Source organism: Sciurus carolinensis, chromosome 14 (assembly GCF_902686445.1).
Source record: "Sciurus carolinensis chromosome 14, mSciCar1.2, whole genome shotgun sequence".
Taxonomy (NCBI): domain Eukaryota; kingdom Metazoa; phylum Chordata; class Mammalia; order Rodentia; family Sciuridae; genus Sciurus; species Sciurus carolinensis.
This window is the reverse complement of record NC_062226.1, coordinates 9,767,129-9,791,928: the sequence shown is the minus strand read 5'-3', so window position 1 is coordinate 9,791,928 and position 24,800 is coordinate 9,767,129. Positions and strand designations below refer to the sequence as shown.

Below are 24,800 nucleotides of genomic sequence, written 5' to 3'. Positions count from 1 at the left end.
GGAAAAACGCTTTAGGACTATAGGTATCACTTAGTAGTATTTACCCAGAATGTGTGTAAGGCCCTGGGTGTGAGCCCCAGTACCACAGAAAATAAAATGAAAATTAAATTAAATTTAAAAGCTTCATTGACTTAAGGAATAACATCAAAGTCTAACAATTTGAGCCACAGTCTCAAAAACAGAAAAGTGAGGCAGGGACAGAAAGTATTTGAGAAAATAGTACCTGAAAAAATTTCAAGTTTGAGGAAAATTATAAACACATATATCTAAGATAATAAACAAATCCAAAAAGGATAAACACACATACACACACACACACACACACACAATTAAAATCATAATCACACTGCTGAAAACAGTGATAATGCAGCCAAATGAAAAATAACACAGTAAAGGAGAATTTTTCAGAGTGCTGATCATAAATTATGCAAGTAAAAGATAATCAGGGGGCTGGGGTTTTGGTTCATGGCAGAGCACTTGCCTAGCATGGGTCAGGCACTGGGTTCAATTTAAAAAAAAAGAATAAAAAAATAAAAGTATTGTGCCCATCCATAACTAAAAAATTTTAAAATACAATTAAACGAAATCTTTAAACTGTTGAAAAGAAAAAAATGGCCCAGAATCTTGTATACAGTGAAAAACACTTTCAAAAATAAAAATGAAGTAAATGGGAAAAAACTTTAAAGCAAAACAAAAACAAAACAAAGCCAAGTGATTTCATTACTAGAATACCTGCATTATAAGAAATATTAAAGGAACCTTTGCAGAAGGAAGTAGTAACACATGGCAACTCAATTCTACACTAAAAATTGTAGGATGGATAGCACAAATAAGTTGGTAAATCTTAAACAGATTTCAATGTCATTTGTAATTTTTTTTTTTTTTTTTGGAGATGGTCTTGTGATGTTGCCCCAGACTGGTCTCAAACTGACAATACTCCTCCCTCAGCCTCCATAATGGCTGTGACTATAGATAGACATGTACCACCAAGCCTGGCTCATATGTAAATTCTATTTTTTCTATTCATTTTCATATTTTCAAAAGATAATTCGGGTTGGGTACAGTGGCACACGACTGTAATCCCAGCTACTCAGGAGTCTGAGGCAAGAGGATTACACATCTGTTAAGGCCAACATGGGCAATATAGCAAAACTCTGTCTGAATAAAATCAAAGAGTTAGGGAAGTAGCTCAGTGGTAGAGCACCGAGGCCCTGAGTTCAATCCCCAGTAATGAAAAAAGTAAATAAACTATTTTAGCTTTTAAAAAAAACTGGGATATACTGAGGTTCATAACATGAGTTTGAAGGTATGTCAACAAGAGCAAAAAGGATGGCTTGTACAGTGTACTGTTATAAGTCATGAAAGTCACAGGAAATTTAGGGAACATTTTGAACTGAAAGAAAACAAAAAATACAAATTATCAAAATCTGTGGAATGAAGTTCAAGTAATGTTTAAAGGGAATTTTATTTCTATTTTTATACTAGAGGAAAAAAAGTTTTAAGATCTACTATCCCAAGATCTATCTATTAGAAGAAAAAGAAAAAACAAATGAAACTCAAAGTTGGAGGAAGGAAACAATACAGACAAGAGCAGAAATCAACAAAAGAGAAAACCAAGAATAGAGAAACATCGATATTTCACTGACCACAGATATCAAGGCCCAATAGGATGCTACAATAATGAAGTTGGGCATGGTGGCATACTCCTGGAATCCCAGCATTTCAGGAGGTCGAGGATGAAGATTGCAAGTTCAAGGCCAGTCTCTGCAACTCAGGGAGGCCCTAAGCAACCTAGTAAGACCTTGACCAAAATAAAAAAATAAGAAGAGCTGGGGAAAGGGGCATAGCTCAGTGGTAATGTCCCTGAGTACGATTCCCAGTACCAAAAAAAAAAAACAATGCTGATAATTGATAATTAGTCAATAATTAGGTCAATGTTAAATTAACATAGAAGACAGACCAAAAGAACAGAATCAGATTCAAACATATTTGACACAGATTTATGATAAAAGTGACACTACAGTGTGGTTGGGAAAAGATGGTCTATTTAGAAAATGGTCTAAAGTCTACTGAGATCAACATGGAAATTTTTAACGATATTTTACACCAAAATAAAAACAACTTCCAGAGTGACCACAGATGTAAATGTAAAAGGTAAAGTAATAAAGTATTTTTTGTTTTGTTTTGTCTTTTGTATCACGGATTGAACCCAGGGGCACTTCCACTGAGCTACATCCGCAATCCTTATTTTTTATTTTTAGATGGGGTCTTGCTAAGTCGCTGAGGCTGGTCTTGAACTTGTGATCTTCCTGCCTCAGACTCCAAGTGTCTAGGATTACAGGAACATGCCACTGAGACCAGCTCATTAGGTTTTCATTTACATTTCCTTGATTAGTAAAATTTCCTTTGATTAAATTTTCTTTGAATAAAAAATGTGAGAAAAATACTGATCCTTCAGATAATATAACTAAACCAACGACATATGTTTCAAAATCTGCACATAATTTCAAAAATTTTAATTTAGAAATTGGAAAAACAATAGCTATAAAAATAAAAAATGGAAGAGTACTTACTAGAAAAATATGATAAGAAAAATGATAGGCACTATGGTAGTTTCTAAAATTAATGAGTTAATAACACATATGGAAAATTCATGGGCTGGGGTTGTGGCTCAGTGGTAGAGCACTTGCCTCACACATATGAGGCAATGACTTTGATTCTCAGCACCACATAAAAATAAAATAAAGGTATTGTGGCCACCTACAACTAAAAAATATTTAATAAAAGGAAAAATTCATGACGTTTTCAACACCTGATAGTTTTTAGTAAATTACATTTCTAGTACATTAAATCCTCATCATCATGCTATTGTTTTATCATGAAAAAAAATTCCCGGGCTGGGGAGATAGCTCAGTCGGTAGAGTGCTTGCCTTGCAAGCACAAGGCCCTGGGTTCAATCCCCAGCACCACAAAAAAAAAAAAAAAAAAAAAAAAAAAAAATCTCAAACTCACTTTTCATAAATGCACTCAAAAGCAACTCCTCTCTCACTTTTGCCTGATTGTGAATAAAGTATATATAACTCTTAGCTTAGAAAGTTGCAAAGAACAAAATAAAAGATACTCGTAATTCTGATATTGAGAGGTAGACATTTTAGATATTGGTAAATTTCTTGCTATTCCTTTTCCTGTGTATATATGTATATAGATTTTCTTTTTTTTTTTTTTTTTTCTTTTTATTGTAAACAAATGGGATACATGTTGTTTCTCTGTTTGTACATGGCGTAAAGGCATACCATTTGTGTAATCATAAATTTACATAGGGTAATGTTGTTTGATTCATTCTGCCATTTGTATATAGATTTTCTAACACATGAAATAATTTTATTTACATACTTCCATAGAAAATTTTTACTTAACATAAATATCTTCCTATGTTACTAAAAATTCATACTAAACCATTCAATTTCAGTAATATGTACACAACATTAGTCCTTTTTGTTTGTATTTCAAGACAAGATCCTGCTAAGTTTCCTCCAACTTGCCGGTGCATGCTAGGCAAACAACTCTACCAACTGAGTGGTATCTCTAGCCTTCCTCCAACTTCTGATCCTCCTGCCTCAGCCTCCCGAGTCGCCACACATGCACAATGAATAATTTAAATCATCATTTTCTCACTGATAGATATTAGGATATTTACAAGGAAAGAATTCTGTGATGATAAAAAAACTATTTTTAAAAAATTTTTTTAGTTGTCAATGGACCTTTATTTTACTTATTTATATGCAGTGCTGAGAATTATGCTAGGCAAGTGCTCCACCACAGAGTTACAATCCCAGCCCATTTAAAAAACAAAAAACAAACAAACAAAAAAACTATTTTTAAAGTGAATTTTAAGCATAATTCCTTCACAATTCTTTACCTGATTATTACAATTACCAATAATGAGTGCATCAGCCAGAGACAACTGTCCCACAATCATGCCCTGCTCCAGCAATGGGGCTCCTGTTTCAGCAAGGCGATTGGATGTGATAACAATGGTATTATCATCATTTAACACCATTACAGGGTCCGCCTAAAGAAAAAGGAAGAAGCTAATGGTGAGACAAAAATCACTATATTAATTTACTCCTTTTTCTTGACATACATATACAACAAAAACATACACCACATGGTCATTTCCTTATCCATAATTAATACAACCTTTCTTTCAATCACTGACCTCAATGAAAGCTGCTACTTCTTGAAGCACCAAGTTCCATTCCACTTGATCTTCAGTATTAAACCGGTGAGTATAATCCTCAATTTCATCTGACAATTCCTGATTTTAAATACCACGAAGAGAAGAGGTTACTTTAAAAAACAAACATAAAAATACATATCTATATTGTAACATTCTTGACAGAAAATGATATAGTTAAGGGGCATGGTTATTTTTAATACACAGTTCCAATAATAACTAAAAACAAAAACAGCATGGTTTTGCTTAAAAACTCAAAATAATACACAGAATGATACATATCAAATAAGATCTTTATAGAGACCCAATGCCTACTTAGCACTACATCAACAAAAATTTTTAATAGGAAAGTCTGAAAGGAAAAACTAAAAAATTTTAATGTTGAAAAATACTCCCTGATATTAGTTGGCTTTATATCATACTGTATTTGGGAAGGAATATTATTCGTAACTGGGGGTAGAGGAGGACAGAGGAAGATTATATAGGGTTATTTCTGATGGCTTTGTGAAAACTAGTAGGTCATGCTCGAAAACCAAATATTAAGAAATATAAAAGCACTATTAGTAGAGCAAGGTGAGTTTAGTATGCAGTAATCATACATGAATCCTTAAGATGGTTAGCTTTTAATCACCTGAGTGAATGGAGGACAGATGACATAGATAAAATAAAATTTCATTCACAATATTGCGGTAAAATTTTATGGATTTTTTTCAACCTAACCTTTCAATCACTTTCTCCTAAATAAAGTATTTCAAATTTGTTTACACTTCTCAACAATCCATTGATGGTCTGCAAAATGTAAAACATGCTGAAGGGACAAAAGGAATTAAGATAATTAATTATCTAGGAGTAGTATAAATATGTTTGAAATATGGAGAGAGTTGGGAAACTTTTTATCATTACCTTTGTCAGAGGTTAATTGTACTTTGAATGATGTAACTAGATATATCAAAATTAGTTTAGGGGTGGAGGTAGCTCAGTGGTAGAGTACATGTTTATCATGCCTTTAGCCCTGGGTTAGAGCTCCAATACCACACATATGTACAAATTAGGTTAATCTGCAGCACTGAGGTTGAACCAAGGGCCTCGTGCATGCTAGACAAGTGCTCTGGCATTGAACTATATCCTCAGAACTTTTTATTTTTTATTTTGAGGGTGCCACTAAGTTGCTGAGGTAGACCTTGAACTTGTGATCTTTGTGCCTCAGCCTCCCGAGAGCTAGGATTATAGGCATGCACCACTACACCCAGGATAAAATCTATTTTTAATAAAACTATCTGTATACAATTAGAGATTAGGATTTTTCTTATTTTAAAGAACGTTACCTTTACCAGATCCTTCACAACATCCATTTTGTTGAGAAGAAGACAAACTACTATGAATCTTGCATAGTATCGGAGTTTCTTGACTACTAACTCAGGTCTATGGCAGATAAATGGAAAAATCTCATTAGATGAAAACAGACTAAAAGGTTTTTAAAATTTTTAAACTTTCTGATGGTTTTTAAAACTCTGCCATTTTTTGGACAGTTATAATCATTTCTACATAGAACTACATGGCCTTTTTAACACAGTTCTTCATGATTAAGTCATCATTCGTATATATTTATTCACTCAACAAATATCTATTGAGAACTTAGGTGTATTAGGCACTTTGTCTTTTCTAAGACAGAAAAGTACTTCAAGTTCAGAGACATCAGATAGATACCTAAAACACAGTAAAGTAAACATGACAACAAAAGGAACAGAGTGCTACTGGAGCTCACAGGACTGGATCTTGGGTGAGAAAAGGCTTCCTGGAGAAAATAGTGAGTGTTTAAGACGACAAAGAAGAGCAGAGGACTACAGGAGGAAAAATATGAAGTGAAAGTAAGTCCAGGAAGATCAATCTTGGTCTTAAAGTCCCATTTTGTTGACATAAATCAATCCAGCTCCTCATGCTTACTGTTGGTATGACAAGCCTTTTCCAACACTTCTACTTTCCATTCTCTGTGACTTTTGATTAAGTGCATGTTTTGGATGAATCAGTATATAGTGAGGGCTTGCCTTTTTATCTCCTTCGGACAATTTCTGCCTTGTACCTGATGTACTCAAACCACTGACATGTGATGCTGTCACGGCTTTAGCTGGGTCTGTCAACCGCCTTGCAGATCATCTGCTCCCTCTTTGCCCCTCTGTTTTAGAGTTCCTCTATTATTCTTCATGGCTTTCCTTAATTAATAAAGCATTTTTTAGTATTCCATTTTATATCCTCTATTGGCTTCTTGCTCATACCTCTTCTTGGTTTTTATACTTTCAGAGGTTACTAGGAATAGCAATACGCACTAACTTACCAAGATTGTACCTGTTCACACCTGACACTTAACACGCAGGCATTCTCAATCCAAATGTGACATTTCCAACATCCACTTCCTTCTTTCCATCTCCCACATCACAAATACAATAAGCTTACAGACTAGAATTTCATATATTTTTGTCATTTTCCATAGTAAAAAAAAAAATTGACTCATGAGTACTTAAAAATGTGGCTACTCACCCCAGTAGGGTGGGGGGGAAGGAAAAAATAACAGAATGAATCAAACATCATTACCCTATATAAATGTACGATTATGCAAATGGTATGCCTTTACTCCATGTACAAACAGAAACAACATGTATCCCATTTGTTTACAATAAAAATAAATTAAAAAAAAAAAGAATCAGAAGCAGAGGGTGACGTGGTAAGAACAGACTAAAAGGCAGGCAAAATAATAAACTTATAAGATAACCCCTGAAAGGAGAAATAGTAAACAACGAACAACAACAAAAAGTAAACAATAAAAAGTAAACAATGCATTACCATATTTTGGAGGCAATAGATAAATAATAATGTTTTAGAATAATGGTGTGAGAAACAAACTTGCTTCAAAACAAGTAAATTTCTAACTTATGAAAAATAAAGAACAGAAGGAAAAATCCAATGCCATTATAGAAGAGAATATCCATAAAGTATGAAAAAGATTAAATATCCTGGCTCACTATATTTCTTATTTTCCAAGTAATGTGCCCAATAAACAAGCATACCATTGTAATTTTTTTAGAGCACTTAAATATGCAATCCTTAAGTTCATACATTAGGAAGAATAAAATGGGGGTGGGGGCTGTGGGGAGTGAGAGAAAGAATGAAGGAATTCTAGATTATGTAAAAGGAAATGAGAGGGAGGGGGGTATGAAAATGGTGGAATGAGACAGACATCATTACCCTGTGTACATGTATGATTACATGAATGGTATGAATCTACGTCGTGTACAACCATAGAAACAAAATGATGTACCCCATCTGTGTACAGTGAATCAAAATGCAGTCTGTAAAACATTAAAAAATAAAATTTAAAAAGTGGCTACTAACTGACAAATGCATTCATTTTTTTTTAAAGCTTTTTCTTATTTTTAATGGAATCACACCATGGCTGGAAAACATTTACTTGAAAATCTATTGAATCTTATTTTGTGGCAAATTTATGTCAATTCATATAGCTTGGAAATAACATACATTCCCTTATTGTTGCCTAGTTTTATGCACACAGAATAAGTCTTCGATTGTTACTCAAACTTTCTTATAATTTTTGTCTTAATATATAAATTATTAAATATGACATACCAAAATTTTCCACATACATTAGACCATTTACCAATTTCACAATTTTTGCTTTATTATACTGCTATGGTATTACGCATACACAAGTTTAGAATTTTTATATTTTCCTGGTTGTTCCTTTTGTCTTTATGGAATAAACATCCTTAATATTTTATGCATTAAATAAATATATAATTACACTAAAAGTTCTTTTTTTTTTAGGAAATATCTCATTTTTTCTTTTCTGTGCACCTAATGTTTTTGGACAATCTCTTATTAACAGTATTATGGGTTGGAGTTGTGATTCAGTGTACTTGTCTGTCACGTGTGATGCCCTGGGTTTGACCCTCAGCACCACTTGTAAATAAATAAATAAAATAAACGTCCATCAACAACTAAAAATATATACATATATTTTAAAAAACAGTATTATAGCTAAAAAAGGTAAACTGGTAATTTGTCATTTATCTGGGAAGTTCAGATCACTTTCACTTACTATGATTACCACTATATTTGAATTTGTGTTTATTTTATCATTTTGTGCTACACATTTTAGGTATTTTCTCCTTTCCTGCATGCTGGTATACAATGATATTGTAAAAGTCCCTTTTTTTCCTTCTACTTGTTCCAAAGTTACACATTCTTCTTATATTTTTAAAATTTTTTTCTTAAGATTTTAATAGCAAACTTTACTCACTCTATGCTTCTTCTAGACTATAAATGAATTTTATTAGAACAGGTTAATTCTATAATTTTTTTTTTTTTTTTTTTTTTGGTACTGGGGATTGAACTTACGGGCACTCAACCACTGAGCCATACTCCCAGCCACATTTTGTATTTTATTTAGAGACAGGGTCTCACTGAGTTGCTTAGGGCCTCATTTTTGCTGAGGCTGGTTTTGAACTCATGATCCTCCTGCCTCAGCCTCCTGAGCCACTGGGATTACAGGCGTGTGTCACCACACCTGGTCCATTTATTGAATATTGATTTTAGTTCTTGCAGCTTTAGGTGTCTTAATAAGGAAGTCAGTTCCTAAGCTGACATGGTGAAGATTTGGGCCTACTTTTTCTTCTAGTAGGTGCAGAGTCTCTGTTTTAGTATATAAGTCCTTGAACCACTTTGAGTTGTTTTGTGCAGGGTGAGAGATAGGGGTTTAATTTCATTTTGCTACATATGGATTTACAGTTTTCCCAGCACCATTTGTTGAAAAGGTTATCTTTTATCCAATGAATATTTTTGGCACCTTTGTTTAGTATGAGATAAGTGTATTTATGTGGGTTTGTCTGTGTCTTCTATTCTGTACCATTGGTCTACATGTCTGTTTTGGTGCCAGTACTCTGTTTTTATTACTATACTCTGTAGTATAGTTTAAGGTCTGGTATTGTGATGCCTCCTGCTTCACTTTTTTTGCTATGGTTATTCTGGGTCTCTCATTTTTCTAAATGAATTTCATGATTGTTTTTTCTTATGAAGAATGTCATTGGGATTTTAATAGGGATTGCATTAAATCTGTGTAACATTTTTGGTAGTATGGACATTTTGACAATATTAATTCTACCTATGCAAGAGCATGGGAGATCTTTCCATTTTCTAAGGTCTTCTATTTCTTTATTTAGTGTTCCATAGTTTTCACTGTAGAGGTCTTTTATTAGATTGAGTACCCAATGTTTTTTTTTTTTCTTAATCTATTGTGAATGGGGTAGTTTCCCTAATTTCCCTTTCAGTGGATTCATCACTGATGTACAGGAACACATTGATTTAGGGGTGTGAATTTTATATCCTGCCACTTTGCTGAATTCGCTTATTAGTTCTAGATGTTTTCTGGTAGAATTTTTTGGATCCTCTAAATATAGAATCATGTCATAGGCAAATGGTGATAGTTTGAGTTCTTCTTTTCCTATTTGTATTACTTTAATTTCTTTCTTTTAATTGCTCAGGCTAAAGATTCAAGATGATGTTGAATAAAAGTGGCGAAAGAGGGTATCCTTGTCTTATTCCAGTTCTTAGAGGGAATGCTTTCAATTTTCCTCCACTTAGAACGATGTTGGCTTTGGGTTTAGAATATACAACTTTTACAATGCTGGGTATGGTCCTACTATCCCTTAGTTTTCCTAGTGTTTTGAGCATGAAGGGGTGGTATATTTTGTCAAATGCTTTTTCTGTACCTACTGAGATGATCAGATCGATTCTTGTCTTTAAATCTATTGATGTGATGAATTACGTTCATTTATTTCAATATGTTGAACCAACCTTGCATCCCTGGAATGAATCCCACTTGATCATGGTACACTCCAGATACTGACTACTTAAATCTCTGCAGGCCATATATGGCATCTATAGTACATTATCCTTTTCATTTTTTATAATCTTTTAAAATGTAATAGCAATTCTAAGCTGTCAGGCAGCAGAAAAATCAGGCAAGCAGGCCTAGTTTGCTAATCTCTACATTAAATGATCATACAGAAGCAAATGGGTAACTCTATTCTGGAAGCCACTATGTTGAACTGCAGCAAAACACAGATTAGATTCATCAGTGCCATGCACTCATTTGTGTAAGAGGCCATTCCCATTATGCCTGACAACCAGAACCTGTTGGCTGACTACAGATGAGACCCTCACTGGAAAGGACCACATCAAGTCCTCTTCATCATCAATCCCACCACAAAAGTGCCAAAGCCTTCTACTTTAGATTCATGTTTCTCACTTTAAGAAAAGAAACTTCAATACTGTCACCACTAATGTTGAAATCATGTTGTTCTTAACTAACTCTGGACTCCAGCTTTGCCCAACCTGCCAGGCCCATGACTTATATGACATGGACTCTTTAACTTCACATTTACCTGGAAAAGTCTGTTCCTCCAGGTAGCTTCTTGCAACCTCTCTCCATAGTCTCCTGTGTGCTCGGCCACTTCCATATCTAACTCTGCCCAGGTGCAGACATGGCCATTTGCAACAGTCAGGGTTTGCAGCTTCCAGAATGAGTGACTATGTGTTAGTATCTCCCCTTCTAAGCAGGATGGCAAGAGAGTGGGACATTCTGCAAGCAACCCATGCTTAGTGACAGACCCTCACCTTGGTGAGTGCTGGAACACTGGCCTCCACATAATCCTTAGGTGCTGAGACAGTGCAGAAAGAACTTTCTGCTTTTGTGGAGGGAAGATTTTTTCCTTTTAAATGAATTGTAAAATTGTGGAATACCTTTATAGTGGATTTTATCTAGTGGTCACTGATCTTAGTTTTAGTTAGCAACTGTTGCTGACTACTACCTTAATTGGTATCCTTGCTCCTGTAAACTAAGAACAATCTTCCAAATGAAGAAAGCCCTTTCTAAGCACACAGAACAAAGTCAAGGTTTTACACACTGGATTATCCTTTGATTCTAATTTGTTGGTCCAAAGCAAGAAATTTTGTCATTCTGGTTCCAAATAGTTCTAGCTCTTCTAGATATGCACTGCTGTAGGAGGCAGCAAAGGAAAATAATTCAGATGTGGTATTTGCTACTACAGTAGAAAATGACTGCAATAAATCAAACTGTTGGGTTTTAAGCCAAGGGGCTCAAGGCCAATTTCCCTTCTGGCACATCAGAAAATGCAGAAAAGTGAATTACATAAGGTATTTTGCTATTGCTTAAAATAATTCTCTGCTTATATGTATTTTTAATTTTAATAAAATGCTACACAGCCCTTTTGCATATTTTAGAGGTACAATTTATCTTGCCAAGAATTAAGATAAATGGCACTGGGGATGTAGCTCAGTGGTACAGCTCTTGTCTCGCATGCATGAGTACAAAAAAATAAGATAATAACATGAACATAAAAAAAAAAGTGTTGGAGAAAATATACCTGTAGTGAAAACATGTAAAGCAAAGAATCATAAAACCTGAAAGAAATGTAACTGATGGAACTTCAATATGGGATGAAGTAAAGGGATGGAAAAAGATACCAGGAGACAAACTTAAGTCCTTATGTGAAACATCTAGTCTTTCTAGATGTTTAGAAGTACATGAAGTATGTTTAAAGTATAGGTAGTAAATAAAACATTTTGTAGATATCTTTTTGTTAAAATTCATAATGATATAACTATCTTTTGGACAGCTGTAAATGGAATGATCGAAATACTTCTCTGAGCCATGCATATTATGTTTGTGTTGGTTCAGGGAGGAAGAAGGAAAAGAATATGCAAAGGGCTTTATACCAATGTATTTTCTGTGCAGCAAGATTGACCACTGTCCCTTAAATAACAACAACAAAAAGACACTAGGAGAAAATGTAGAATTCACATCTATGCATCATACTGTATCAACCAAAGTCCCCTAGAGTGGTCCAAACAAAATAGACAAGGGAATTGAAGGGAATTTATCAGAGTGAGCTTTCCAAAAAACACTGCTGTTTACCTGGAAAGTTTAACAAGTTTAACAATAGTCAACCACAAAGTTGCCCTAGAAAAACATATCAAAACTGTTTTCTTCTATTGCTGAGACGATATAATCTTTTTACTATATAACCACTGTGAGTTCTTTTGTGGGAAGTAGATAGAACACACAGACCTTCTAAACCTGAACTTTCTCCTCCAACAATTCTTGGAAAGCTAGCAATAAAGACCCTCCAGATCCCTGATTTCATCTACCATTCCATTCTTGCCTAAACACTACAATTCACCTGTACCCCAAATATGTCCATACCCCACTAGAAGATAAACTTTTAAAAGGGAACTAATATGCCTTCTTTTTTCTCTTTCACCCAAGTACTTGCCACAGTGCCAGATACAAAATACTGCTCAATAGATTTCTATGGAACAGTGACTTCCATATGATTCTTTTTTAAACAGTGGAGCTACACAACTGTTAAAACAGTATCAGGTTTACAAAAGAAAACTCACATGGCATCAGAACTTTTTTTTTTTTTTTTGGTCTTACATAACAGTTGTCAACGGCCTTTGAAAATAGAAGAATTAAGATTACACAAGCTAAAAAGAACAAAGACTATTAGCTAAGCCTCACTTTGGAGTCGATTCTTTTCTATGAAATCAGTATGACTTCGATCTTCTGTAAAGAAATAAACCCCAACACTCCTTTGTGCTATGACTGCACTCTGGAATTGTGACATATATTATAATATTTATATTATGGCTTTTAGGTGACATATGCCCCTGTATACTTTAGAAGGCCTGCTACATAGTAGGTACTCAATAAAGCCTATTAAATGAATGAAAGTTATAAACAAATGTGTGCTTTTCTGTACAATTTCCACATAGACTTCAGACTCTGTCTTATCCTCATCTTTCTAAAAGCACAGTAGATACATACCTGTCTTCTTTATTGACTTGAGAATAATAAGATCTTTGTCTGATCGCAGAATAGAAGGAGAAAGCCTCATTCAGATAGCTGGTCTCAGATGTGCGTAAGCTATGAGAAAAAGAATATTAAATATGACTGAAAAATGAAGCTCCACACCATGATAAAGACTTGTTCCATATTACTTATTCTGCTACACAAAGGGATAGGAATGACTATCCAAAATTTGAATCATCCTTAAAATGTATAATAATAATAGTAATAATGGCCCCCACCCCCACTCCCAAGTCTTTTTGGATACCAATCAAAGTACACATCTTTCTCATTCTGTGAAGGGACCCTCCAAACAGCATTCTACCTGGTTATATCTGCTCCTAGGACCAGACCTTCCACGACATTCGCCAAATTCACTGTCACTTGAACTTTGACCTACTTTAGTGTTTTTCCTCACAAAACTCATAAAAGGACTAACCCACATTAATCTCCAGTGAATTCTACTGAGTTGTGTTCTATGTTTAGTATTTCTAGTTTTATGAGGAGATTTTAAGGCCATGTTCTAACCAAAAGAGTGATTTTAAGCATGGGCATTTTGGGTGATACATCAAAATGTAGGAAAATGAACTTTTCTGCCTTTTCAGTTGTAAATGGTCCAAGCCTTTTTTATTATCACTTCTTTCCGTGGCTCAAGGGTGGAACTATACAGATATCACTCCTCTACGGATATAATCCAAAGTGTCTTCATTTACCTCATGTAACCTTTCAAAATATCCTGTATGAATTTTTAAAAGCATCCTTCAAAAAAACCACTCATTCATAATATGTAAGTTATGCTTCTGCATAGTATCAAGACTTAGGAAAAGCTATAAGAACAATAAATTCATTTAGTACTAATCAAAACTTGAGAACAAAATACAACTTAAAAAAAAAAAATCAAGGCTAAATTTCTTTAAGTTTGACCAAATGAACTGTTAAACAGCAACAGCCCTTGAAGCAAGTACTATAATTTGGATTACGGAAGGTCATTTCATGATACTGTAATGATTGATCTGGTTTGAACCAGATTTCATTCATAACTCACTGTCTTCTCTCCTAGCAAGTGAGTAACTATGCAGACTCCTGCATGCTCTATTTTTATCACGGCAACACTTGATTCTCTCCATTAGCAATTCACTTACTAATAATGGTAGTATAGCTGCCCGATCTTAGAAGCGATTTCCCCTATTTGCCACCGCTTCAAGCCATACCGATTATCCAACACTTGTCTGTTTTATACAGGAGATAAGAAAATAGAAATAAGAATTATAAATATCAAATAACCAAATCTGTAAATTCAATAGAATAAAAACCATCAGAAAAGCTCATGAATTTCTCATGAGGTTTCAACATAATCATTCAACCAAAAAAGCATTTGTTAAATATCTATTTAAAGTAAGTTGAAATATAAAAGAAACTACTCTGAGCTATGTCCTTGAAAATTGGAAACAACAATCCCTCCCCAAATAGCTCTGGCCATTAGATTTTAGGATGAAACCATGGACCATCCCACCCACGTGAGAGTTAATCTAACATTCCAGATAACAACACTGTGTTTAGCAATCAGATAAAAACACTATATTTTAGCTAGGCACAGTGGTGCATGCCTATCAACTCAGGGATGCTGAGGAAGGAGAATCACAAGTTTGAGACCAGACTTGGCAATTTAGCTAGAACTTAGTGAGACCCTCTCTCAAAATTTTAAAGAATAAAATGAATAGGGCTGTGGGGGATGTAGCTCAACAGCTCTTTGGTGAATTATTGCTGGGTTAAATACCCAGTACAAAAACAACAACAAAACCCAAACCACTATTTTTAAAATCCTAAAAAAACAGGGAAAAACAGCACTTTGCTTTCATTTGACTCATGACAGTGAAATATATTATTTTAAAAGTACCAAGATAAAAAACATTGAGATAGTTAAAGGTCAAAACTGCGACAACTATAAAGCAGGCCTACACTTTCCCTTAACTATAAAATTCCTTTACCGATGCTGCTGCTGGAACTTCCAGAGTTTGGTGTAAACATCAAAAGTTCTTCCAAAATAGGACTGCCACTGCTTCTGTCCATATTGTGGCAAATCTCTGTAATAACAAAAAAGCATCTATTAACTTTAAGTCTCTTATGCTTTTTGGAAATTCTATCTTGTGATGGTACAAACTGGATAGATTTAAAGTACTTGAATTTAGGTTTTCTTTTTTAAAAGTTATAAATTTTAGAGCAAAAAATAGTTCTATGACAAAGGTCCAGGTGACTTTCTTCCCTAGCTACTCCACTACCCCTCCCAGCTCAGGCCCAGTGTCCTTCACAGGTACCTTTCCCAGGAGGATCTGGCACTCTCTTCCCTCTCCCTGGATTATCTTATTTATGCTCACACACATAGTGATAACTTCCAAATGTTTATCTTCAGCTAAGACCTCAGGAGCTTGAAAATGCTGCTTTAGAAGTGTTTTAGAAGTGGGTGTGCAGATAAATGGTTTCAGTTGTCAACTACACCATCCTCTTCTTATGAGAGAAATAAAATCCCTGTCCTTGGGCTTGGTGACTTACAGTACATGCCTTTGAGAGACAAACACTCCCTAAACACAAACTGAGCTTGGTCACATTAACCTGCTTTGGTCAGTGAAATACAATTGCAAATTATCTACATCACGTCTAAGGAAAAGATGAAGAAACAGTACATGATTCAACATTTTTACCTTACTCCTAGGACTGAATGCTCTTCACTCTGGAACACTGAAAGAGACACTTAATGGAGTCTCAGAACCACAGACATCATGTAGTTAACATGAGAGCTAGAAATAAATCTCTATTGTAGTAAGGTATAAAATTTGGGGGTTGTTATAGCAACCTTAGTTAGGGAAAGCTACTACAGAAACTAGAAGCAGGAGTAGGTTACTGCCATAAGTCATAACATGTGACACTGGCATTGGGCTGACAGTAACTGTTACCAAAAGTTGAAAAAACAAGAACCTATATAACAATGAGAATCTATATAATACGGTGGCAAAATTACATTTGCCTGCAGTTTACTCAAAGGCAGATAATGGGACTGAGGATCTTGTGGATTTAGATAAAGTCAGGAAATCGTATGGAACTAGCCCTGGGTGCTATCAGTTGCAATTAACAAAATACAAGGAAAATGAACTTGACAAATAACTGGCTGAGAGAAGTTGAAAAGGAAAAGAAAATCCACACATTCAAGAACTTTCAGGACTGAAAGATACAATTACTAATGTTCAAATATAAAAGACACAACTGATAAATGCTAGCCACAAATGCCCCTTAAGACAGCCTCACCTTCAGGGCAAAGGCCCTTCAGTTAAATTCTCTGACTAACAGCAGGTGACCCCCCCACATTCACATGTTGGGACAAGATAGATCAGGGAAAAGACTCCAAGGATTTGGCAGACTTGTAGAAGCCTCATAAGCTCAAGTACCTGCCATAAGGTCTAGAGACAGAAAGAAACGTGTCGATGGCTCTTTGCAGTACCAAATCCGCGGGTATTTGTCACCGCCTGCAGCAACAATTTGCGTGGGTCTTTATCGGTGGTGGACGGGAAACAAACTACTTTAACTATGTTTCTTTAGTGGGCTGCTTTCTCGCTTATTCGCTTATTCCCTGGGCTATAGAGGAAGAAAGGCTTTTCTTAGGGAGAGAGAGAGAGAGACTTTGCATAAGAAAGAATCTTTGAGGGGAGAGACACTGAGAGAAAGATAGAGAAAGAAAGGCTTCTATGCTTATCAGAGATCTATTTCTTCTTAGGCTTCTGCAGCTTCTTCTTAAAGGTACATCCTGCATCCTGTGAACTAAAGGTGCATGCTAGGAGTATGTGCTAAAGGTGCACTGCTTCTCTCTGCTTGCCGCTGCCCCTACTCGCTGCTTCTCTTTCTGCTTGTCGCTTTTCTCTGCCTGCTGCTGCTCCTTACTGTCGTGTGCCACCTTCCGCCTACAGCCCGCTTATATCTCCTCCAGGAGGCGGAGAGTAGGGCCACGCCTCTTATGCAAAGATTAGGCAAGAAGCTAGATGTCCAAGCAGGCACGATTAGGAGTGCTCGAGAACACATGCACATGCATTGTGTGCATGGATGATAAATCACCTGAGTGTGCTTATGTCAATTAACCTCCTCGCTGCCACAACCTCTGGCTGACTGCCAGGCAACATCCTGGCGCCGTGTGCATGGCACAGTCCTCAATAGACACGTCTCAGAAGCAGTATGCATAGTTATTGGTACGTGAAAGTAACTTGAATGAAACAGTCAACACATTGTTGTGCTGCTCAAAATCACGTGCTCCAAAATAGGGGCCATACCTGTTCACTGGTTGGAGCATATTTCTCATTCCAGTCTGAGTAGTCACCTCATTTTTATTGAAAAAAATTTAATGGGTACTTAACAAATGTATCAGTCTTTATTTTAGTGGTTAATTCTTTTTCATCCCCCCAAGCCCCAGTACTAGAGATTGAACCCAGGCCTCATGCATGGTAGGCAAATGATCTATTATTGAGCTAATTTCTCAGACCTTTTAAAAAATTTTTATTTTGATACAGATTCTCTTGAATTTGCCCAGGCTGGCCTCAAACTTGCAATCTTCCTGCTTCACCTCTCAAGTAGCTAGAATTATAGGAGTGCACCACTATGCCCAGCCCTCTTCTATCTTTTTAAATAAATCTATCTATACAATAGTATTGTCTTCTAAAAGAGGTAAAGGTTTAATTTTCAAATTTAACACTAATACAGACCAAACTGGGTTCTTTTTCTAAAGTTTTATACATATATGTATATATTTTTTAGTTGTTAATGAACCTTTATTTATTTATATGTGGTGCTAAGAATCGGACCCAGTGCCTCACACATGCCAGGCAAGTGCTCTACCACTGAGCCACAACCCCAGCCCCAAACTGGGTTTTAGATATGTGTAACAAATTATGTTTGAATGATTTTTTTAAAACACATATTCTTTTAGACTGATATGGCAGCTCTGAAATTGATGTCATCAATTGCTTGTATCTCAGATCTTTTTATTCAACTGCTTTCTTTCTATTTCTTCCTTATCATTTTGTTAGATACTATAGCTTTATAATAAGTATAGCATATTTCTCTTTTTTTCAGGAGTGCTTTAGCTATTCTTGGTTATTTGTATTTGCATATGAATGCAAATTTTAAAATCAGCTTAACAAATTCTACAAAAAAACTTAATGAATTCTAATGGGAACTGCATAGATCTAGAGGTCAATTTAGAGAACTGACATTTTTCATAATTTTGAGTATCAACAGTAATTCATTCCATTTATGTTGAAAATACTGTCATTTTTCAAATTTGATAACTTTTTCCATAAAGGTCTTATATTTGTTACTTTTGTGAAAGATACCACTGAATTGTATACATGCAAGTATATGGTATTTGACTAATACCTCAATAAAGCTGTTCTTCAAAAAAGTAAGATAATAAAAAAGCAAGGCATGATCTCTGCTCTCTCTCCAGAATCTATATAAAAAAAATAAAAAGAGGGAGACAATCAACAGATGAGAGATTTCAACAAATTTTTGGAAGAACAACATGAGATGAAGAAATAACATTGTTTTATGAAGAAATGTCAACATTATTATTGCCTGTCATTCAAAATCCTGGCAGGAAACAGATGAAGCACACAAATGAGTGACTGAGAAGAGTTCAATACGGGGGCCACAGAGGTGTGAACAGGAGATGGGAAACCACAGGAGTGCTGAGGTGCCCTCGGGCCAAGTTACCGCACCTGATGCCCACTGCAGCAGGGTAGGGACAGCCCTGTGATTCCTAGCATAGAGCAGAGAAAGCCGGCACCTAGGAAACACATAAGAGGAGCTAAAAAGAAGTTACAAAAAAAAGCAGAAGGAATTAAAGTGCTTCAAACAAGAATGCTAACTTAAGGTTTACATAAGAACCACTTGCTGCTAGGCACACATGCCTTGTAATCCCGGCATCTCAGAGAGGGGAGGCAGGAGAATCTCAAGTTCCAGGCCTGCCTGGGCAATTTAGCAAGACCCTATCTCAAAATAAAAAACAGAAAGGGCTGGGGGTATAGCTCAGTGAGAGAACATACCTGGGTTCAATCCCCAGTACTGCGAAAACAAAACAAAACAATTTATCCCCCCCATCTCCACCCCAAATGCCAACTACCTCAGCAGTTGTCCTCCTAGGCACAGGGAAAGGGAGAGGGGAGGGAAAGGACCAGAAGGAAGGAGGGGGAGAGAGGTTTTTCATTAGAGAAACTGGATAAGCTTCTCTTCTGGCATTGATTAGGGTGGGAGTGAACCCAGAATAGATTTAGCCTGTTTAGCATAAGGCAAATCTCTCCATCAAATACTGGGCCTAAGTAAATAGTGAGCTTGGTCAACTGTCTATCATGTCATTCTTCAATAAGAATCGGTTAGACATTGGAGGAAAGTTTGCAACATAACAAAACATAATTCAGAGAACAGGATAAAAAAACAAAATTAACAATTCAAATTAGTATTCTCAGAATTTATATGTTCATAAAAATAAGAACAAGATTAATGAGAGAAGGAACTCAGAACAAAGAAGTTGGAAATTTTTAAAATTATGATTACTGAAGGTCATCATAAGATAATGATGAAAAATACTAAAAAGCTAAAGGAAAAACAATGAAATGGAGAATAGAAAAGAGCAATAATAGAGTGACCACCCCCCCAAAAAAATTAGAGCAATAAACTAAAGGAAGCAATAGCTACAAATTAAGACATACCAAGTAGCAAACTAGATGAATAAAAAATGACCTATTTCATGAAATGCAGGGCAGGAAGAACAAATTACAGAATAGGACATAAGAATCAGACCAGCACCAGAGTTTTCATCAGAAATGCTGTATTAATGGGCTGGGGATGTAGTTCAGTTGGTAGAGTACTTGCCTCTCTCAAGCACAAGTCCCTGGGTTCAATTCCCAGCATTACCAAACAAAAAAGAAATGCTGTATTAAAACAATACCAAAAAAAAAAAAAAAAAAAAAAAAAAGGGAAAACTGCCTTCAAAGTTATTAATCATGTAAAAGGAATAATACTGAAATTTCCAGGCATGGAAGGACCCAGAAGAGCACCTCCACACACCCATTCTTGAGAAGAGGCCTGAGTGAGCTGGGCACGGTGGTGCACACCTGTTATCACAGCAACTCAGGAGGCTGAGACAGTAGGACCACAAGTTCGAGGCCAGTTCAGTAATTTAGTGAGACCCTATCTCAAAATTAAATATATATATATATTGAAAAGGACTGGGAAAGTAGCACAGTGGTAAAGTGTCCCTGGATTCAATCCTAGTACCTAAAAATTAAAAAGAGAGAAGTAGCCTGAGGATGTGTTCCACCAAAAGAGAACCAGGTATGGTGAGTACAGAATCTTGAAATAGTAGGTCCAACCCACAAGAACAGTGTTAGTAAAGACACGCAGTTTGTATGTACTACGTAATTTAATCCAAAAACTATTAAATTGCACAACTTTAAGTAACAAATAGGGTTAAAATGAGTGATGCATTTGAATTTGAATCTATGAATGAATGCCTTTGAGTCATATGTTGGAGTTACAGAGAAGAAAAGGTAATCATTGCTCAATTCCTGGCTCTGCAATGTAAAATATTTAGTCATATGTCAAAATGCTGTTTATTACTCATTTTCAACTTTTAGAATTCACATACAGAAAAAACACAAAATATTTAACTCAGATTATAAAATGGTAAGTATATTTTATGTTCCAGAAAATGAAACTGTAAAGTTATAACTGACAAAAATTAAGGATGGAAGAAGAGGAGAAAAGATGAAGAAAATAGCAGGAGTGATAACTTCCTCATCCCATTAAATGCGGAGCCAAAGGAATGCCATTGAGATGATATATGAGTTGAGGGAATGGCTTGCTGCTAACCATCTGTGTGACCCAAGCAAGCAAACTGTCAGAGGTCCCCGTCTGTAAAAGAGGAATACAAACCCAGTTCGGCTTACCTGGAATGCTTGAGGCTAACAGTGCTTCTGATTTTGGATTTTGGGATATTCATACATATGTAATGAGATATGTTGGAGATGGGACCCTAACCCAAATATCAAAGCCATTTAGGTTTCATAGACCTTTTTTTACACCTAGCCTAAAGGTAACTTGATATAACTTTTTATTTTTTTGAGATAGGGACTGACTATGCTTCCCTGGCTGCTCTTGAACCCCTGACCTCAAGAAATCCTTGAGTCAAGGCCAGTAGGGCTAGGGTATTAGATACTATTACTGCTGTTATTTATTTTTTTCTTCTTCCTCTTCTTTTGTGGTGCTGTGGATTGAACTCAGGGCTTTGTACTTGCAAGGCAAGCACTCTACCAACTGAGCCATATCCCCAGCCCAACAGCTGTTATTTCTATGGAAAATTCTAACCAGGGGAAAGAATAGTTTTTGGGCAAATGAGATCTTCATTTTATCATGCCAGATTGCCAACAGAAAATAGGCAAACTGGTAAACCAAGAAATAATGATAAAAACATATTAACCTGAGAAATGGAGATAAACACCAGGAAAAGTGAAATCAGAAGCAGTCAAAAATGTTTGCCTCTGAAAACCAGGACTCAAGGGGGGAAGGAGGTCAGAGTACTGCTATTGTTTGCATGAGCTCTTTATATTATTCCACTTTCTTTCATGTAGTGCTGGGGATTCCATTCAGGGTCTCCTGCATGCTAAGCATACACTCTAACATTGAGCTACATTCCAACTCTCACCTTTTTAAAAAAATATGCTTTTTTAAATTGTAGAATTATATTTTCATCCATTTTAGTACTTTAAAGACATAGTATAAAATTCAAAAGGCACAAAAGGTGTGTAGAAGGTTTTCCCCACTAGAAGTCCTCACTTATTTATTTACAAGTATGCATATGTTACTTTGAAAATGTTTTAAACAAATACATTTACACTAAGAAAAAAGTACAAGATGAAAAGAACAAACCATGACCTAATCAATTAAAATGTAGTATTTTAGCATGTTTCTTGTCAGACTGTTTTCTAGTCATACTTGTTTCACTGCTTTAAATAAATGGTGCTTCTATTTTGTTAGTTGTCTGTAACTATTAGTAATCTTTGCCTGAAGCAAAGGGTTTTAAAGATACATTTCTTGTACCCAATTTTGGGATTATTAAAATTAAAAATGACAAGTCAAAAAAATGCTAGCTTTTCAGGCCTCCTTGAGACCCCCATTAAACAGGATCCGTCTGTGCAGCTAGTTCAACCTGCTGTGTTTTGCTAGAAAGCCTCTATATGAAGAATTGGATGCAGTGTGTTTTGGCAGTTGCACATGGGTAGTTTACTAAGCCTATAATACCATCACATTGTAATTTATGATTTCCTTCTTAGTTTTTATTTCTTGACCAGCAGCTGTAAGTCTCCAAATATTTTTTTTCCTCCAAACCAGCATGTTTTTGAATATGTTCTCTTGATTTGTTTACTGAGATGTTTTTCAAATGATGCAAAACTTTGGGGGGTTTCATCTTTACATTTTCTATTCCAATTTTTCTGGTTTCTCCATAAAAAATTTTGACAATTCTTCAGGTGTATTTCATTCATTTTTTTACTCCAATTTTATTGTTTTTCTCCTTGGATACTGAAAGATCATCTTCAATTTTTCATAAACATCACTAATTTAATGTCTCTAAGTAGTATCAGTTCTACTCTTTGTCCTTGATGTGAATTTTAATCCTGATACTGTATTTTTGGTTTCCTAAAAGTCTTTCTTGCCTTTTTAATTTTAATTTTTGCTTTTGATGGTGCAGGGGATGGAACTCAAGGCCTTGGGCATGCTATGCAAGTGCTCTCCCACTGAACCACGATCTGCAGCATTTTATTGCAGAAGAGAAATTTACAGACTTTGCTTAGTTTCTATTGTAGATAATTTTCAGAGGTCTGAGCCTTGAAGAAGTTGTTTCATTCCCATGTGGGTATGAAAGGGTAAGGGGGTGTGACTCCGTTTTGGAATGAGCCCGTTTGGGGATCTGATTCCTCCTCGTAGGAGGTATCAGCACTCCATGCTGTGTTGGCTATATCATCTTCCCAGAGCATGTCTGTTGGGTGAGGGAGGAGGATAAATCAAATCCTTTCCTCAAATCTACACATGGACTGCAGCTCCTAGAACAATTAGTCCAGCAGGTTTGTATCAACTATCATCAGAGCAGCTGGATAAAGCTGAGAGCTTCACAGTTTAGCCCTCTGACACTCTGAACCAGAAAATTCTTTGTCTTTCCCAAAGAATTGTGCCTTATTCATGGGCTTTATAGCTCTCAGTATGTATAATGTTAACCATACTAATATTTCTTTCTGCTTTACTAATTTTTAAGAGTAGTAATCTATCTACCTCAAATACACAATACATAGAAGACCTAGGTGATGATTTTATGATTGAAGACTTTATCAGTTAACTTTTTTCCTTTTCTTTTTCTCTTTTTTTAAATGAGACAGGGTCTCACTATGTTGTCAAGGCTTCCCTTGAACATCTAGGCTCAAGTGATCTTCCTGCCCTACTTAGTGCCTTTTGAGTAGCTGGGACCACAGAAGTGTGCTTCACTGCTCAATACTTCAGCTCCTTTTTGCTGCATAATGAAACACTTCAATACTAAGCAGTTTAAACAGGGGGTGGTGGTGCATTCTTGTAATCACAGCAACTCCAGAGTGTGAGGCAGGAGGATAAGTTTGAGATCAGCTTCAGCAATTTAGCAAGATCCTCTCTCAAATAAAATTTTTAAAACAGGGCTGAGCAAGTAGCTCAGAGGCAAAGAACTCTTGGTTTTAATCCCAAGTACTATACAACAAAAAACAAACAAACAAAAAATATCATGAAGGCAAACAAACCCAAACAAAACAAACAACAACAACAAAAAAGCAGTGTAAAACAAAACCATTTATTAGCTAGTGATTTTGTGACTGGTGGTTTGAGTTAGGTTCAGGTGGACAGTTCTAGTGGTCTCAGCCAGACTTCACTCATGTAACTCAGACAGCTAGTAGTCAATGGCCTCCCTCAAAACTAGCATTGCCTCCTTGTTCAATCACGTGGGCTTCATCATCCAGCAGGCTAACTTGGTTTGGTAAGATAATATGCGGGCTGTTGCAAGTGTCTCAAAGAAGGACAAGCTCTAATGTGTGTTTTCTTTTAAGTCCTCGTTTCATATTTGCTACTGTCCCATCAGCCAAAGCAAATCCCGTAAGAAGCTCAGAGACAGTGTGGAAGGAGACTATTCACAGCTGTGTATCTAGGGAAGGCAACGGTTTTTGTTTTTGTTTTTGTTTTTCACAAACACTATCAGAGATTTTACGCTTCTTTCTACTTTTAAAAGTTGTAGTGATTAATATTTATTTTCTATATTGATGAAAAATTATCCAATTCTAGTAGTCACAGAACAATCATGACTTAAATTTATATAATTTACATAACCAATTTCATGCACTTCTAAAACTCTGACCGGATTTCTGACAGTTATGAATCATTTACCCCTCTATAAAAATGAAGACGGCTCTCATGTCTGCCCATCTGTAGCCATCTCTGGGCATAGTTCCACAGTGCTCCTCCTTGTGTAGACATCAGGCACCTGAAAGTGTTCACAGTAAGACTGCAGGCCAA

The 24,800-nt window shown here is 35.8% G+C and overlaps 1 protein-coding gene across 4 annotated transcripts in view; it reads right to left on the bottom strand.

The window, feature by feature from the left end:
• Scai (suppressor of cancer cell invasion) overlaps positions 1–24,800 on the bottom strand; it is a 148,440-nt gene that overhangs the window by 33,075 nt on the left and 90,565 nt on the right. For 3 of the 4 annotated variants that reach the window (XR_007105045.1, XM_047525628.1, XM_047525629.1), the window contains 6 exons: positions 15,167–15,262; positions 14,321–14,407; positions 13,158–13,256; positions 5,563–5,659; positions 4,220–4,318; positions 3,920–4,072 (listed from right to left, as the gene is read on the bottom strand). Coding sequence is in view for 3 of the 4 variants with exons in the window: in XM_047525628.1 (XP_047381584.1) it covers positions 3,920–4,072; positions 4,220–4,318; positions 5,563–5,659; positions 13,158–13,256; positions 14,321–14,407; positions 15,167–15,262 (631 nt within the window). In the remaining variant the exon portion in view is untranslated. The remainder of the gene's footprint in view (positions 1–3,919; positions 4,073–4,219; positions 4,319–5,562; positions 5,660–13,157; positions 13,257–14,320; positions 14,408–15,166; positions 15,263–24,800) is intronic. The other variant, XM_047525630.1, reaches the window with a different exon arrangement.